This window comes from Pristiophorus japonicus, chromosome 18 (genome assembly GCF_044704955.1).
Source record: "Pristiophorus japonicus isolate sPriJap1 chromosome 18, sPriJap1.hap1, whole genome shotgun sequence".
NCBI classification, from domain to species: domain Eukaryota; kingdom Metazoa; phylum Chordata; class Chondrichthyes; family Pristiophoridae; genus Pristiophorus; species Pristiophorus japonicus.
The window spans coordinates 71,695,482-71,714,240 of record NC_091994.1 but is presented as its reverse complement, the minus strand read 5'-3'; the positions used below and the strand labels follow the sequence as shown (position 1 = coordinate 71,714,240).

Genomic DNA, 18,759 nt, shown 5'->3' with positions numbered 1-18,759 from the left:
GGATCTCCTTCACTGATTCTCTCACCTGTGCTGATTTTGTTCACTGCCCAGAAGGTTTTTCCGAGGGATCACATACGCCGTCGTAACAAAAATTGTAGTTGGCCAAGCTTGCTTAAATTGGCTGGGTGGTAGGTTAAGCCCCCAATGTGGTAAAAAAATCGTAGCCTAAAAAAAAGGGGTACCTAAGTGAATTACACTGGCGCAGAAACTTTGGGGAAACTTGGAGATTTGAATTTACTCAAAAAAAACCGGTGCAGATAATTGGGGAAAATTGAGCCCCATGTTGTGTTGTTTAATAAGTTAAAGTGACTTTTATTTTTTCTGGGCAGACCCGCAATGATTAGTAATAGACGTGTAACCATCAGTGGCACTTCAAACTGCTTTCTCCAGACACAGCTCAAGTTGGGAGGGCCAAATTTGTAGTTGTAATGCTGGCTATTCCTCACAGTTCAAAGGGACAGATATTTTAATGGTCAGAGACTCATGGGCTGGGGTTGGGCAATTTCACGACAAGTGTCCCGAGGGGGTGTGCCAGAGCTGCCAAAGTGGAGAATCACCCAGGGTAAGTGTGAACAGTTCACACTCCCGCCATTCCACCAAGTTAAATCCTCATGCCGACACCGCATGGCTTTCAGTTCAGTGTAATGTGGGATTGTCTCGACATTCTCGACACGTTTCACACAGCCAAACAGACAAAAAACAAAAAGACAGATCATTTATTTGCTAAGACGGAGCTGTGCAAGTCCACCCTCCTTGGTCATCTTGATCCGACGGTGGAGATCGCCCGCTCCACAGGAGAACGCAGGAGGCAGCGATGAAGCGAGGGGCGGAGCGATCCCAGTGACAGTGCAATCGGCAAGTGAGCAGCTGAAGTTACATTGTGCAGGAGAAGCAAAAAAAGATGCAAAGCAGCCAGATGGATGATGGATAAGTAAATCAAATATAAAAGTCCAGCCCGCGTACCAACCATATACATATATCGGTATATTACAACTCTGCCGCAAAGGCCATTGGAATTGAGTTCAATTCACAATGTTACATTTTCACATTACCTTTAACGCTCTTCCGTATCACGCGTACTGCTCCCCCGAGCTGACTGACTTCCCCTCCCCCATTCTCACAGATCACTGCAGCCTCGTCATTGGGAAGATGACGTCAATAGTAACTGGTGAATTTTAATCGTACAAAGGCTGCCCTGTCGAACGGTGGAGAGCCGAGACTGAGTAATTGGTGATGAGAATGAAGAGGTCCCTGCTCCTGTTGGGTGTTGTGACAACTCCTAGCCAGGAGGAGGAGGATTGGCTGGGGGATGTGAACGTGCATTAAGTGGTTACTCAGCATAATATTGTCCAGTAAAATATAAACTTTTAGCTTTAAATCACAGTTCATGATAAATGGGAATTTAAATAAATTGATATAAAATTTCCAAAATGCAGCCACTCATTGAAGAAGAGGCCAAGTGTTGGGAGTCTGCGGCGGTGCCAGTGTTGAGGAAGCTTGCTACCACCAGTAGGTTTAGTGCCGTCATCTTGTGTTACGGGGGGGCGGGGGTTCAAGCCCCTTGCACACACCTGCCAAGTGTACGCCCACGTTATCGTGAGCTGACCATTTAACGCTGGTGTTTGCTTCCAAGCGAGGGCCCAGGGGCAGCACGGGCCCAGCCCACACTGCGATATGTGTGTGCACTAGGTCCGTGCAGCAGAGCTGGTCTCCAGTTGTCCTGTGTAATCCTTGCAACTGGACCAAAAGACCTAGCTCTATCAAGCCCGTGTGGTGGCTGGTGTGCAACGGCCACCACATGTTAAAAACATCCACGCACAGGCATCTTCCACCCTTTAGGATGTAGTTTGGGATCTGGAATATTAGGTCCTTCATTGAAACATCTGTGAACTCATCCCTTTTTGGCATGGAAGCAAGTCATCCTCGCTTCGAGGGATCGCCTATGATTGACTGCTTCCAAACTTGTGTGTCCTTGACAAGCAAATCCTCCAGGTACTAAAATCCGCCCCCCGCCCCCACTGCAAAATCCAAACGCTCAATTTTTTCCTGTCCTATTGGGGTATGGGGTCCAGGAGTGCTGGGAGCCCTGCAGTTTCTAACCAATTCTTCATGTATGAAACTATGAGTGCCGGTGGGTTATTTCACCATGTCTTGTTGTGGTCACTATAGCCATGTCCCATCTTGTCCTCAGTGAAGGTCTGTACACCTGAATACGCACACACACACTCATGTACACTCTGCAGCCGGGATAATTGACTAGTAATTTGAAGCGACAACCTGTATAATTTTGTCTCCATCCTCAGCAGATCATGTGATGCACACCTCTCTCCACTCTGGCTACGATCACTCAACTCAACGCAGACCCAGGCTCACATCTGAGACCTTCTTTGCTTGTATCACAGCAACCATGTCAGTCGGCCACTGAGCAATCAGTCACTAGAGTTGCATATGTCATAGGTTCGAGTAAGTGGAAACTGCCCACCTTGGGACAGCCTCCTCCTGACTCTGGCAGTGAACCCAGACACAAGCCCACGCCGGTGGTGCAATGCTTTGATTACACGTACAGGCACCACAACGTTAGCCCGACAGCATTGCGGCAGTCAGATGCTAACGCAGCGACGCTGAACTTGTCGACTCAAGTACTGGGACACTGGCCACAGTGAGTTAGCTTTGGAGATGTGCCACGGATGAATACAAGTAAATGCCAGTTTTTCTTTCTTTAGAAGAATCGGCCACATTTTGATGGAACCAATCTAAAAGCACGGGCTTCAATAAGACCGAGAATAATCTTTCCCAATCACCCCACCCGATGGCGGGCGCGGGGGAGGCGGGGGGTCGGCCAGTGCCCAATCGTTTCTCTCAGTTGGTTAAGAGGCGGATTAATCGCCTGACCCTCTCTGCCAGCTGAAGTTGGCACAACGGGCATGGAACAAAAACTCGGGCAAACCAACAGGTGGAAAGCATTGAGAATGGACGGAGGCAAACGAGGTCTCCATTGGATTAAGTAATATTTCAGTGGGCTTCGACTGAGGCGGATACATCGCGGACGGCTACAAACTACTGCCAATAATTAAAAACCTGCGCCGGGAATTCCCTCGGGACTTTGGTGGCTGAACGGCGGAAATGCCGTCTATATAGTGCGAACAAGGACCCCGCCACAGTTACAGGGATCAATCGCAAAGCCCCCCACCCCCCCCCCAATCCCGCGGGAATCCTCCATGCATCCCCAGCATCATTCTTTAAGATTTTAAATATTCAATTTACTAAATAAAAACAGTTACTGAAGTGTAAAGTGTTCTGAAGCGGCTCAGCAATGATTGTTTTGGTAACGAACGGCCTCCGATCTTCCAACAATGACACCAAATGTCACTGTTTTTTTTTTGGTAGCTTGCTGTTTCTCCACAGATTTCCAGTATTGTCTACAGAGCGGGAAACCCAAAACACTCACACTGTGCAGTCCACAGGCTTTTCGATCAAAGTGCAGACAAATAAATTTCCCTTTGTTGCGAGGCGGAGAAAGGTCCTGGTTAGTCGAGGTGGGGGTTCCACCGTTCCAATCAATCCCGCTGCGCTGTTCCAGGAATTCGCGGGGGGGTGGTGATGGGGGGGGGGGGGGAGGGGCTTTTGTGTTCTCTCTCTCTCTCTCTCTCTCTCTCTCGTTCAAATCACCACACCTCGCACTTTCTCACAGGGTTCATCGGGCTTCCCGCACGACAGCTGAAATGCTCGGCAAATTCGACAGAGTTGGACACGGTTCCGATCACCCTGAACATCGAAGGACTGTGGGAGTCCGTGATGAGCCCTTCGTAGGAACTCTCTGGGGTCCGCACCGAACACCAAACCTGAGGGGGCAGAAATAAATAGTAAAAAGAACATACAAGTAGTGGCACCGAACATCTCGAGTCCCTTCGCCGGGAGCACGCGGAAGCCAGGCACAAACAGCGGAAGGACCATACGACAACCCAAGCACCCCACCTACCCGTCCCTCCAACCACCATCTGCCCCACTTGTGACTGAGACTGTAGATCCCACATTGGTTTCATCAATCACACGAGAACTCATTTTAGTGTGGAAGCAAGTGCTTGCTATCATTTCTGTAACATCTATAGCAATGACTATTTTATGGAGAATCTTTCATTTCGCAAATCCAATAAACAAGAAATTAGTGGCTCAGTGGGCAGCACTCTCGCCTCTGAGTCAGAAGGTCATTGGTTCAAGTCCCACTCCAGGGACTTGAGCACATATTCCAGGCTGACACTCCAGTGCAGTGCTGAGGGAGTGTTACATTGTCAGAGGTGCCGTCTTTCGGATGAGACGTTAAACCGACGCCCTCTCGGGTGGACATAAAAGATCCCATGGCACTATTTCGAAGAGGAGCAGGGGAGTTATCCCCGGTGTCCTGGCCAATATTTATCTCTCAACTAACATCACCAAAAACAGATTATCTGGTCATCATCACATTGCTGTTTGTGGGAGCTTGCTGTGCGCAAATTGGCTGCCGCGTTTCCCATGTTACAACAGTGACTACACTCCAAAAGTACTTCATTGGCTGTAAAGCGCTTTGGAACATCTTGAGGTTGTGAAAGGCACTATATAAATGCAAGTTACTATGAAAGCAGATTCAACAATAAATTTCAAAAGGGAATTCGATCTTTAATTATTGCAGGGAAAATGTGCATGGCTCTGGGGAAAGAGCATGGGAGTGGGACTGATCGGATAGCTCCTTCAAAGGGCTGAATGGCCTCCTTCTGCGCTGTACTATTCTATGATTCAAAATCTTTCTTTTTCTTTTAGAAATAGCAAGTACACGTTAAAAAAATACATCTTTATGTCAGTTTTATGCCTGATTTTGAGTCTCTCAGACTCTCAGCACAGCTCTTCTGCTGGCAAGGCAAACACCCCAAGTGGCTTATTGGCCTCACTACTATTTAACAGAGGTGCTGTCAGAAAGCACATTTTACAATCGAGTTCTTTATATTATGGGAGCATTGTACCCAAACTATAAACGCACAAGAGTGCAGTGCCATACAATACATGGGCTAGACATAGAAACAAAGTAGGTGCAGGAGTAGGCCATTCGGCCCTTCGAGCCTGCACCACCATTCAATATGATCATGGCTGATCATGCAACTTCAGTACCCCATTCCTGCTTTCTCTCCATACCCCTTGATCCCTTTAGCCGTAAGAGCCACATCTAACTCCCTTTTGAATATATCTAACGAACTGGCCTTCACAACTTTGTGTTAGAGAATTCCACAGGTTAACAACTCTCTGAGTGAAGAAGTTTCTCCTCATCTCGGTCCTAAATGGCTTACTCCTTATCCTTAGACTGTGACCCCTGGTTCTGGATTTCCCCAACATCGGGAACATTCTTCCTGCATCTAATCTGTCCAGTCCCCTCAGAATTTTACATATTTCTATGAGATCCCCTCTCAGTCTTCTAAACTCCAGTGAATACAGGCCCAGTTGATCCAGTCTCTCCTCATATGTCAGTTCTGCCATCCCGGGAATCAGTCTGGTGAACCTTTGCTGCACTCCCTCAATAGCAAGAATGTCCTTCCTCGGGTTAGGAGACCAAACAGTACACAATATTCAAGGTGTGGCCTCACCAAAGCTCTATACAACTGCAAGAAGACATAACACACCTCACAAAGTCGCCCGATAACTTCCCCTCCTTTATTCCCCCTCCTTTCCTAAAGAAAAAAAGGAATTTTCCTTCCCGGATGATTTACATAAGAACATAAGAAATAGGAGCAGGAGTCGGCCATTTGGCCCCTCGAGCCTGCTCCGCCATTTAATAAGATCATGGCTGATCTGATCTTGGGCTCAGCTCCACTTCCCTGCCCGCTCCCCATAACCATTCACTCCCTTATTGTTTACCACTTAATGGCAGAATTCCAGACCCAAAGCATCCTCGGCCAATGCTGCTCCAACAGCAAAAATCCATGGACCATGTGAAAAAATGGCAGTAAATCAGATTTTGTGACTGGATCTGTAACACTGGAGGAACAATATTGCACCAACATGTGTAATTATTCATTGAAAGAGCAGAAGCCCAAGTGGAAATACAGCGGGACCTGGGGGTACTTGTGCATGAAACACAAAGGGTTAGTATGCAGGTACAGCAAATGATCAGGAAGGCCAATGGAATCTTGGCCTTTATTGCAAAGGGGATGGAGTATAAAAGCAGGGGAGTGTTGCAACAGCTATACAAGGTATTGGTGAGGCCACACCTGGAATACTGTGTGCAGTTTTGGTTTCCATATTTACGAAAGGATATACTTGCTTTGGAGGCAGTTCAGCGAAGGTTCACTAGGTTGATTCCAGAAATGAGGGGGTTGACTTATGAGGAAAGGTTGAGTAGGTTGAGCCTCTACTCATTGGAATTCAGAAGAATGAGAGGTAATCTTATCGAAACGTATAAGATTATGAAGGGGCTTGAAAAGGTGAATGCAGAGAAGATGCTTCCATTGATAGGGGAGACTAGAACTAGGGGGAATAATCTTAGAATAAGGGGCTGCCCGTTTAAAACAGAGACGAGGAGCGATGTAAATCTATGGAATTCGCTGCCTCAGAGGGCTGTGGAAGCTGGGACATTGAATAAATTTAAGACAGAAAGAGACAGTTTCTTAATCGATAAGGGAATAAGGGGTTATGGGGAGCGGGCAGGGAAGTGGAGCTGAGTCCATGATCAGATCAGCCCTGTTGGTATTAAATGGCGGAGCAGGCTCGAGGGGCTGTATGGCCTACTCCTGCTCCTATTCCTCATGTTGTTATGAAATGTCAGCCGTGGCTCGGACTCGAGCCCTGGTTGGAAACCCAAGCTCTCCGGCTACCGAGCGTCCCATCACACAGTTAAATAGACCTCACCTGTGCAAATCCAAGGAAGAAAAGTTGACGATTGGTGAGGCCCAGGGTGGGCAGAACCATCTCTTCACCATTTTTCTTCACCCAGCTCTCGTAGGCCTGAAAAGCAGATTGCTCTTTAGCTGGAGTATTTATCTTTCGATACAGATTCACTTAAACAATCCTTTTGGCACCATCTCTGGATCGTAATCATAGCTGCTGTTTACTATTTCGAGTCATTTATTGGGAATCAGTCAGTAAAAAAAACAAATTTGCAATTATAAAGCGCCTTTCATATCTTCAGGACATTGGAATAGTGCCATGGGATCTTTAACATCCACCTGAGAGGGCAGACGGGGCCTCGGTTTAACGGCTCATCTGAAAGACGGCACCTCCGACAGTGCAGCACTGCCTCAGCACTGCTCTGGAGTACCAGCCTATAGTTACACGCTCAAGTCAAAGCCACAACCTACCGACTCTGGGACCATGCTGACACCACATTGCAGCACTGGGGAGCTCACTGGGGCTGGCTCAGTTTCAGCAGCGCCCCGCTTTGCAGCAGACGTCGGGTGAGATTTTAACTTGGTGCGGGCCGGGGTGGGAGTGAAAACAGGTCGCGCATCTTGATACGTCCTTACGATACAGTATAAATGCACACGAGGCCCATGCTTGAGAGAAGGTCAGTCTGTGACCTGTCCTTTATTCCATAGCACTCAAGTGATGGAAGTGGGTGGAGCTTCCCCTTTTATATCTGAAGGTCCATGTTAGGAATGTCTCCCATAAGTTCACCACCTAGTGGTCAATGTTCTCACAGTGTACAACTTAGGTCAGATTATACTTGGGTTACAATGCTGGTTGAATACATGACATCACCTCCCCCCCCAAAGTCTTATTGGGATCACAGGTTGAGTCTCTCTGGTGGTTTACACTCTCTTGTAGAGCGCCTGACTTGGGGCTCCGGTTGTTGGGCGCTGGCCTGAGTGTCTGCTGTTTGCGGTGCCTCAGGCCTGTCCGGACTGCCCACAGTGACTGGGCTCTCCTCCCTTTGGTTCCTGTGTTCGGTCACCTGTGGTGGAGTGAACTCTACATCGTGTTCTTCCTCTGCTTCTTCTATGGGGTTGCTGAACCTCCTTTTTGTTTGATCCACGTGTTTGCGGCAGATTTGTCCATTGGTAAGTTTAACTACCAGAATCCTATTTCCTTCTTTGGCAACCACAGTGCCTGCGAGCCATTTGGGCCCTGCAGCGCAGTTGACGTCAAAAACAGGGTCATTTACATCAATACATTGTGCCCTCGCATTCCTGTCATGGTAGTCATATTGTGACTGGTGCCTGCTCTCGACAATTTCTTTCATGGTGGGGTGTATAAGGGATAACCGGGTTTTGAGCGTCCTTTGTTTGATTATCTGCACTGCTCGTTCTGCCTGGCCGTTTGAGGCCGGCTTGAACGGTGCCGTTCTAACATGGTTAATTCTATTGCCTGCCATGAAGTCCTGGAATTCAGTGCTTGTGAAGCACGGGCCATTGTCGCTGACCAAGATGTCTGGTAGACCGTGGGCGGTGAACATTGCCCGTAGACTTTCTACCGTGGCAGAGGATGTGCTTGAATTTAAAATGTCACACTCAGATTCATTTGGAGTAGGCGTCTACTACAACCAAAAACATTTTTCCCATGAAAGGACCTGCATAGTCCACATGGATGCGTGACCAAGGCTTGGCAGGTCATGGCCAGGGGCTAAGGGGGGCTTCCCTGGGCGCATTGCCCAGCTGGGCACACGTGTTGCACCTGCGAACACAAAGTTCCAGATCTGCGTCTATCTCTGGCCACCAAACGTGTGACCTGGCAATTGCCTTCATCGTGACAATGCCCGGGTGCTCATTGTGGAGTTCTCTGATGAACACCTCTCTGCAATGCTGGTTGGATACATGACACATCTGGAAGTCACGCAGGAACGGTCCCCATCATATGGCAAGTGCTTGCGGGGTGGCTACAAAATAGATGCCGTTGTGGGGAGGACTGGGACAGGGGAAGGACAGAGGCATCCTTCCAGGGCCTGAGGGAGCACTCCTGCCCCTCCTGCTCCTAAGGAATCTTCCCAAAGAGTAAAAAAAACGGTGCTTAACCTCTGGCCACGCTCCTGTTTCCAGGCAGGTGTTTCTGTCAGAGCCACCGCCAGTCGCTGTTCAAATCACATTGGAACACCGATGACGTCACCTTTAGGTTTATTTGGAGGTGGGTAAAGACTGACGGCACTTTCACAACGATGATATCACGGGCAAGTGACTCAGTGATGTCCTCCAATACACCGTCTGCTATTGCTTCTCGTTTTCTTGGCTATTAGCCATTTAATTAATGACCTGAAGACAAGATGCGACTCTCCCTTCATTCGTAGTGCCCAACAGGAACTTGTGACTACAAGTGAAGAGAAGTGTCTATAATCAGAAGTCTGGAAGAGATACCACTGGTGTTCGCCAGACACCCCGATGAGCTCCAGGTACTTACATGGTATGCTGCTTTCAGACCTCCATTGTCGGCGATATTTTCACCCAGTGTTTGCTTGCCATTGACCTGCTCACTGTTGATGGTGTAGTTATTGTACTGCTCGATCATGCACTCGGTCTGGTGTTTGAAGGCCTCGACTGAGGAGTTCTTCCACCAGGACTTCAGGTTGCCATCTTTGTCGTACTCCCTCCCTGCCACACAAATGAACAAGGAATTCCTTCAGTGCCAAGTACAGCTTTTGAGGAGATGCCTTTCGGAAGCAGAGCGACCAGCAGTGAGGACGGGTTTGGATAGAGCAAATAAGGAGAAACAGTTCCCACTGGCACAAGGGTCGGTAACCAGAGGGCACAGATTGAAGAACCTGAGGGGAGGTGAGGAGAAATATTTTACGCAGTGAGTTGATGATGATCTGGAACGCACTGCCTGAAGGGCGGTGGAAGCAGATTCAATAATAACTTTCAAAAGGGAATTGGATAGATACTTGGTGAAAAAATTGCTGGGATATGGGGAAAGAGCAGGAGAGTGGGATGAATTGGATCGCTCTTTCAAAGAGCCGGCACAGGCACGATGGGCCTAATGGCCTCCTTCTGTGCTATGAGAGAAAAGGATACACAACAGTCTACTCCGATAAGTCCTTTTTGGTTTTTATGTAATATGTTTCATTTGCAATGAGGGGTCAGTTGCTGTGCTGGAACTCAATCGGCTGCCATTGGGAGAGAGATCCAGAAACAATCGGGTAGACAACAGGCTGGGAGACTGAGTGGAATTTCTTTCTGTCATGCCATGGAATACAGGAGGGCGGCACTTTGGGAAGGAGCCCTCGGCCTGTCATTGTCCATCAGTTGTGGGGGGGGGGAGGGGGGGGATGCAGACTTTCCCGATAGCCGCTCCCGATGTGCAGCAGGAGTCCTGAAACGGAAAATCCTGTACGATTATAAGGAGATGGACTTCTGCTGACGAGGAAGCAAGAGAGCGAAAGCGAGAAAGCGAGAGAGAAAACGCGAGAGAGAGAAAGCGCGAGAGAAAGCGTGAAAGAGAGAGAGCGAAATCGAGAGAGAAGGAAAAAGCAAGAAAGAAAGAAGAGAGAAAAAAAACAGGAACAAAAACAGAAAAAGACTTGCATTTATATAGCGCCTTTCACAAACTCAGGACATCCAAAAGCACTTTACAGCCAATTAAGCACTTTAATTAATTAATTAATTAATTTTTTTGAGTGTAGTCACTGTTATAATGTAGGAAACGTGGCAGCCTATTTGTGCACAGCAAGCTCCCACAAATAGCAATGTGATAATGACCAGAAAATCTGTTTTAATGATGTTGAATGAGGGATAAATATTGGCCAGGACACCGGGAAGAACTCCCCTGCTCTTCTTTGATTAGTGCCATGGGATCTGAGGGAGCAGACACAACCTTTGTATAATGTCTCAGCAAAATAGATCAGCCAAAGGTCGATCGACTCTGAATGTCTGCGGACTTGTGCACTGAACGAATCTCACCAGGCACAAATGCAGTTTCCTGCCAATTGGATTGTGTGAATCTGGGCGCATTCCACTTTCATATTCACATTGCTAATACTGGCTTTTGTATTTATGAACTGCATTATTGTCCGTGAAAAAGATCTCCAAAGAACCGAGGGTTTAACACTGAGACAGTACTCTAGTTCTGATGATTTATGTGTTTGGATAGTTAGGTTTTTTTACTCTTCAGCTGAGAAAGACGTTTTGTTACGTACATCCCTATACTGATAGATTCAGGAGCAGAAACTACTGAACTCATTTTTCCAGTAACAAGGGGAACCCAAAAGACTTTAGGAGTGAATTCCCTCGAAGTTTAGAGCGGGGTTTATGCTGACCTGCTGTCGAAGTTGCGTATTCTTTGATGTCATAATCTGGCTTAATTTTGTCAAATGTTTTGCGATTCATAACTTTATTTAATTTGTTGTATTATTTATTATGATGATAAGCCGGTTTGATTGTAATCTCTACCAATCCAGAGGGATAGCACGGTGTAACGAGAATGTTTAATTTGTTGGTCAGCATTCAGAAGTAGGGTAATTGTAAACCTTCAGGGCAATTCTGTCAAGAGATTAACAATAATGGTTTATGGATTGTAGGCGACAGGTTGCACGGAGGAGAACGATAGTGACAGGAAAACCCCAAACAGTCAATAATCTTTCAGTGTCATTTATAGGGTTGGCCACACAACTTGGCAACTAATGGGGACGGGACATGAATGCAACTCCAAAGTGCTGCCCAATCGAGAGGGTGATTGGTTTGTTAATTGGTTTGATAGTTCAAGGCTTGTAAACGAGCCAAAGGTGGGTAAAGGAAACGTTACAAGAACATCCTGAAAGCCTCCTTGATAAAGTGCAACATCCCCACCGGCACCTGGGAGTCCCTGGCCAGAGACCGCCCTAAGTGGAGGAAGTGCATCCGGGAGGGTGCTGAGCACCTCGGGTCTCGTCGCCGAGAGCATGCAGAAACCAAGCGCAGGCAGCGGAAAGAGCGTGCGGCAAATCAGTCCCACCCACCCTTTCCTTCAACCACTGTCTGTCCCACCTGTGACAGGGACTGTGGCTCTCGTATTGGACTGGTCAGCCACCTAAGGACTCATTTTAAGAGTGGAAGCCAGTCTTGCTCGATTCTGAGGGAGTGCCTATGATGATGATGATGATTATTTCAGTGACGAACATGCAGAATCTGTGGGGTTCCTATTGTACCTACCGGTGTCAGAGTAGGACCAGGATCAAAAGGGACATGAATCCTGTGTCCCCCCCCCCCCCAAAAAGCGAGTTGGGTTACTAAATGCTGAATACGTGGAGCCCACGGGAGTCTTCAAACTAACGACCGGAAAATCTATTTGCCCTCACTGGTTGTGGGGCATTCAGGAAAAAAAGGCCATTCTGTTTCCCAGCGCGGAGACAGCCAGTAAAAACGAATGAACTTACATCGGGTTCACATCTTTTGGAGACTGCTGCAAGTGTAATTTAAACCCGACCTCTATCTGTTGCACCGACTGAAAGTAGTCAATTCTGTAGCCCTTCAGCCCCTCATATATCAGAGTGCAGGGGAGAGAGGGAGCATCGGTGATCGAGCATCTTTGGCTAAAACAATCTCGAGGAGGCCGCCAAGCTTGACAATTAATCAGACCAACTAATTACTGGTGGGGGGGGGGGGGGGGGGAAGAGGGAGGGAGGGAAAGAGCTAAAATCACAAAATACTTGTTCATCTTTGAACATGAGGTGCCTAGAAAGAGTGGATAGGAAGGACCTATTTCCCTTAGCAGAGGGGTCAATAACCGGGGGCAGAGATTTAAAGTAATTGGTAGGAGGCTTAGAGGGGATGTGAGAGGAAATCTCTTCACTCAGAGGGTGGTGGGGGTCTGGAACTCACTGTCTGAAGGGTGGTAGAGGCAGAAACCCTCACCACATTTAAAGGGTACTTGGATGTGCACTTGAAGTGCCGTAACCTGCAGGGCTACGGACCAAGAGCTGGAAAGTGGGATTAGGCTGGATAGCTCTTTGTCAGCCGGTGCGGACATGATGGGCCGAAATGGCCTCCTTCCGTGCTGTAAATTTCTATGATTCTATGAGATAAGCAATAACCAAGATCCTCATGCTCGTGTCAAATTCCTCTCTTCACTTACCTGACTGAGCTGTTAAACTGTTAATTTTAAACTAGCAGAGCTTCCTTGGATGCAAGTTGGCAAATACATTTTACAATGACAAAGGTGTAATTCCATTACCCTGCTACTAAAGCGAAGCATGTGTTTAACTTAGTGTTTCCCTTTAAGGTTACAAGTTAGTGACCTTCTTGAGGCTAACTAGAGACCAATTGCTCTAAGCAGATCCGGAGGTGAATTAATGGGCAGACTTTATTTTATACCTTGTTGTTAGGTCTGACTCGTGTTTAGTTAGAGGGTATTTTCTGGTGGTTTAAACAGGAAGTGATCACCTTTTTAATGCTTTTTACAAAACATGTGACAATTTTCACCTGTAAAAATGTGAGTTTTTATTTTTATTTTTATTTTTTTAAATTTTTTTTAATCCAATTTCTTTCCAGATCAACTCTAACGCCAAAGATCACTTTGCGCTAATGTGTTTGATCTTAGGCCAAAAGGCGAAGTTGCACCATTCCTGGAAATATTGCAATACCAGGTCGGTGCATGGAGTGGACGGGGCAAGCCCCTGATCCAGCTCCCTGTCCAAAAATCAATTCAATATCATGTCCCCATAGGGGATATTAAACTGATAAGAACAGATACTACACTTGATCTTAGCCAAAAGGCCAAGAAGCGACAGTTTAAAAAAAATTTTGTTGCCAATCTTTCCAATTCTTTGTCAAATCACAAACGCCAGAGGTCACCTTGCACACATCAAGGATCACTCTGTGCCAATGCTCTTAGCCAAAAGGCCTAGAGCCACTGCACCATTCCTGGAAGTACTGCAATACCAGGTTCGTGCCATGGAGGTGGATGGGTCAGGCCCCCCACACACCTCCGTGGAGGTGGATGGGTCAAACCACCCCACCCACCTCCTTGCTGCATTACGGGCACTGCTCAGAACTTTTATATCCAACATATACTAAGTTTTGTGTAGCTTTCTGTAACACCTTTCTGTCACACCTTTTTGTTATGCTGCTTTTTATTGATTTTACAGAGGATTACATGAGATATATGGCACAGAAACAGGCCATGCGGCCCAACCAGTCCATGCTGGCGTTTATGCTCCACTCGAGCCTCCTCCCATTTTTCCTCATCTAAATCTATCAGCATAACCCTCTATTCCCTTCTCCCTCATATGCTTGTCCAGCCTCCCCTTAAATGCATCTTGTTTTACTTTGAGCCAATCAGAACAGAAGGGATTTAGAATATGCAAATCAGGAACACAAGGCAAACAGTTCAAAAACCCCCCATGAAAAATTAACCGAGCGCTTACAAAGTTCCCATGCAGCTGGCTCACCCGCTTTTAAACAGGAAAAACCACGCATGCGCGATATTTTGAATGGACCGTGCACCCTAAAAAAATTAAAGAGGATATTGAGCGCTTATGAAAATTCTTATCAGTCAGGAGAACCTATGAATTAAAAAAAGGTGAATCAATCTCATTGCTCAAACAGAATTTCCAAGCACTTTTGTCCATCATTTTTCTCAGTAACTGAAAATTCTAATGGCCAAAATAAGATTTTAAGCCAAATAAAAATGTTTGACACTAACTCGTTCCACAATAATTGGATTACATTTTCCTACTGAATATTCTTTCATGTGTTATAATGGCTCATCATGTTTCAGGATTTTTTGACCACATTTCCATGGAACGGGTCTAGATACAAGTTTAGTTAAAGCTCACTATAAAGGGATAACATTGAGCAAACACGGGGTTGGCATCTGTGATTAAAGATTCAGGATGCCTGAACCAGGGCCCTGAAGACAAGGAAAGATAATTTGACGTTCCAGCCACCGTTTACTCATCGCTGCTGCGACAATCACATTCATTTGAACTCAACGAGGGCACCCCACTCAAGTTGGGCCGGTGGATGTGGTTCCGGGGGGCCGAGCAGGTAGTCCAGTTTTATTACATTTTTATTATCCCCGGTGTCCTTTCCAATATTTATCCCTCAATCAACATCACTAAAACAGATTATCTGGTCATTATCACATTGCTGTTTGTGGGAGCTTGCGCACAAGTTGGTTGCTGCATTTCCCACATGGGAGTCGGGCTTTTAAAAAGAAACACCGATACCAAAAAGTCAGTCAGGCCGAAGATTAAAGAGACGGGACTGGCGAGGGAAACGATCTGCCCTGGGCTGTAGGTCAGACTGCAGAGCAGCTGTTTAAGTCAAGCAAGACCACGCACTGAAGTGAGGTAGACAAGCATACTCGGTATTTTTACGTCACTACGCAAAGATAAGCTGCATTGATTGAACTAACTGAATCTGCTGGAAACGACTGCCCTCAGTGTCGATTTTACTGCTGAATGAAGCTTAACGATTCATACTAAAACCCGCCACATCGAAAGAAAGAGTGAGTTGGATTTATATAGCACCTTTCACCAGACATCTCAAAGCGCTTTACAGCCAATGAAGTACTTTTGGAGTGTAGTCACTGTTGTAATGTGGGAAATGCAGCAGCCAACTTGCGCACAGCAAGCTCCTACCAACAAGCAATGTGATAATGGCCAGAAAATTTGTTTTAGTTATGTTGATTGAGGGATAAATATTGGCCAGGACACAGGGGGATAACGCTCCTGCTCTTCTTCAAAATAGTGCCATGGGATCTTTTATGTCCACCTGAGAGAGCAGAAGGTCCCCACTCCAGAGATTTGAGCACATAATCCAGCCTGACACTCCCAGGAGGGAGTTTCGGATGAGACGTTAAACGGAGGCGCCGTCTGCTCACTCAGATGGACACAGAAGATCCCATGGCACTATTTCAAAGAAGAGCAGGGGAGTTATCCCGGTGTCCTGGCCAATATTTATCCCTCAACCAACATTATGAAAACAGATTATTTGGTCATTATCACATTGCTGTTTGTGGGAGCTTGCTGTGCGCAAATTGGCTGCCGCGTTTCCCACATTACAACAGTGACTACACTCCAAAAGTACTTCATTGGCTGTAAAGCGCTTTGAGAAGTCCCGAGGTGGTGAAAGATGGTGTAGAAATGCAAGTTCGCTTTTCCACACACTATAAAGCTGCTTTTCCCAATAGGGTCCACTCCCCCAGTTTACTGAAAAACTGAACCCGATTGGTATTCGAGCTCGGGTAAAATTCCAGCCTCTGGTCCCTCACACAAGTCTCTAGGCTTCACACGCGAGCTCAGACCTTGCGTGTTGGCCAGCTATTCAACTGTGGGAGCCATGGCAGGAAGCCGGATCATTTCCTGCTGGACCCACCAGATATTGATCGAAGTTGCCAGCTCAGAGAACGCATTCGCAAAGGAAACACTAACAATGAATTCTCTCCGCAGTTTACTGTCTCTCTGACGCACGTACACTCGTTGCTGTGTAGGTGTCTACCAGGAACCTCTCCGCTCTAACACGCAATACCAACCTCTTCCTGTTCTCACCCAATGTGCGCACATGTATAGTCACCAGCAGGGGTCGCTGGATGGTAAGCAAGGCCCTGTCTGGGATTGACTACCCGAGACCTCGCTGCATTGTGTGGCTCAGTGTCGCACTGGGCTCGTTACATCAATTAGCCTCAAGATGGTCTGCTTTGTGGATGTGGGAGCATCCAAAGCTTGGCTGGCACTTAACATAAACACATGAAGATTGGAACATAGCAACAGGAGGAGCCCGTTCCGCCATTCAATTAGATCATTTCTGATCTGCATCTTAACTCCATTTACCCGCCTTGGTTCCATAACCCTTAATACCCGTACTCAACAAAAATCTATGTGGGGGATGGTGGGTGGTGCAGGGGGGGGGGGGGGGGCGCGGAAGTGTTCCAGATTCCCACTACCCTTTCTCTGAAGAAGTGCTTCCTGACATCACCCCTGAATGGCCTTGCTCTAACTTGAAGGTTATGCCCCCCTTGTTCTGGACTCTCCCACCAGCGGAAATATTTTCTCCCTATCCAACCTATCATCAAATCCTTTAATCATCTTAAACAGCCTATAATCTTCCATACGCGAGGGAGTACAAGTCCAGTCCGTGCGTAGTCCTCATAATGTAACCCTTTTAGTCCCAGTATCATCCTGGTGAATCGACGCAAGTTGAGGCTGGGAGGTTGGGTGGCACGCCCGAGATCTCCAATGCAAAGCACAAGAACACTGCAGACACTGTAATTCCCAGAACACACTGTAATTCCCCAGAACACACTGTAATTCCCAGAATACACTGCAGATACACTGTAATTCCCAGAACACACTGCAGACACTGTAATTCCCAGAATACACTGCAGACCCATTGTAATTGCCCAGAACACACTGTAATTCCCAGAACACACTGCAGACACTGTCATTCCCCAGAACACACTGCAGATACACTGTAATTCCCCAGAACACACTGTAATTCCCAGAATACACTGCAGACACATTGTAATTCCCCAGAACACACTGCAGACCTACCAATTCCCAGAACAGGTGCCAATGGGAATCTGCCTCTGCCCCTCCAAAAACATTGTAACTGGGAGCGATCCCCCAACACAACCTTTGACAGGAGCAAACGCCTCCATACCTTGATCATCAAACGCGTGCGTCAACTCATGGCCCATAACCACACCAATTCCTCCAAAATTTAAAGACCTATGAAAAGAGAAGGAACAGTTCCCGTTAGCTGTTAGACAGATTGGCCGGTGAGATCAGACCCACGATCGCTGACACAACTTTCCTCTGCCGCCCACGGGCGGTTTGTCAATGGTGCTGGTCACAACTTTATGCTGGTGAACGCACAAGACCCATCGAGCAGGACACAGCCAGTGAGACGTGCAACATAGAGGACGGGACCGATTAACAAGCTCTGCACCAAACTTTGATGATTAAATACCGACGGGTTGTAGGAGGAAGGGATGATCGGGGGTGGGGGGGGGGGCGGAGGTGGGAGGGGGGGGGGGGGGAGGTGGGATACCACAGCTCGGAAGCCTGGGAAAATAAGTTGGAGTAAACACTGGAAAGGGAAGCAACTTTTCTGGAGATCAACAATTGACCACAGGGGACAGAATGTCACCCCCAAGGGGAGAGGGGGGTGGCGTCACACACCCAGGGGGCAGAACGTCACCCCCCCCGCAGGACACCTTCCGGTCTAGGGAGGGAAGCATTAATAAAAGCCCCAGTCGATGTCCGGGGAGGGTTCTGTTATTTAAGTACCAAACCCAAGTGTTTTCAGTCCTCCCTGTAGTTCACCTCAGGATCCCAGCAATCATTTCTCAGCAGAGTCCTTGCTGTCTGCTGCTGTGTTTGTTGTGACTCCGATTTAATTAGTTTCAAATAAATGCTCCACATTTGCAGCAGGCCCTGGAATAAATGTGCCAGTTACAACAGAGCCTCACTTTGTGTTGTCACATTAAAGTGATGTGGGCGCAGGTTTGGTGAATCCATCCACTGCACAGATTACAAGTCAGCCTGTCGACAATCACTCCACTTTCAGTCAGCGTATTCATTCAATTCAACAGTATCCAGGGGGGATGCAGAATCAAAACGCAGGATTCTGTACAGCCCTGTACAGGCTCAGTATCACACCCTGCGATTCGATTTGGCGGACCATACTATCCAGGATCCCATTTATTATAGCCACACACGGGTCACCAATACCCCAAACCCCTTACAGACAGGCCATTCAGCCCATTCGATCCATGTCAGTGTTTATTCTCCACACGAGCCTCCTAACACCTTACTTCATCTAACTTGCCCACATTGTCCGCGTGCCAGACACGAGACTCCCAAAGCAAGCGCTCTACTCAGAGCTCCTTCATGGC

General features: G+C 47.3%; 1 protein-coding gene and 1 pseudogene across 3 annotated transcripts in view; both read right to left on the bottom strand.

Annotated features, from left to right (window-relative positions):
• Window positions 1-701: 701 nt before the first annotated feature.
• The window catches only part of ece1 (endothelin converting enzyme 1), a 294,825-nt gene continuing 276,767 nt past the window's right edge, over window positions 702-18,759 (bottom strand). For 2 of the 3 annotated variants that reach the window (XM_070860115.1, XM_070860114.1), the window contains 4 exons: window positions 17,523-17,590; window positions 9,349-9,539; window positions 6,871-6,966; window positions 702-3,842 (listed from right to left, as the gene is read on the bottom strand). In XM_070860115.1, the coding sequence (XP_070716216.1) occupies window positions 3,666-3,842; window positions 6,871-6,966; window positions 9,349-9,539; window positions 17,523-17,590 (532 nt within the window). In that variant the 3' untranslated portion in view covers window positions 702-3,665. The remainder of the gene's footprint in view (window positions 3,843-6,870; window positions 6,967-9,348; window positions 9,540-17,522; window positions 17,591-18,759) is intronic. The other variant, XR_011587618.1, reaches the window with a different exon arrangement.
• LOC139229396 (U2 spliceosomal RNA) lies at window positions 13,468-13,646 on the bottom strand (annotated as a pseudogene).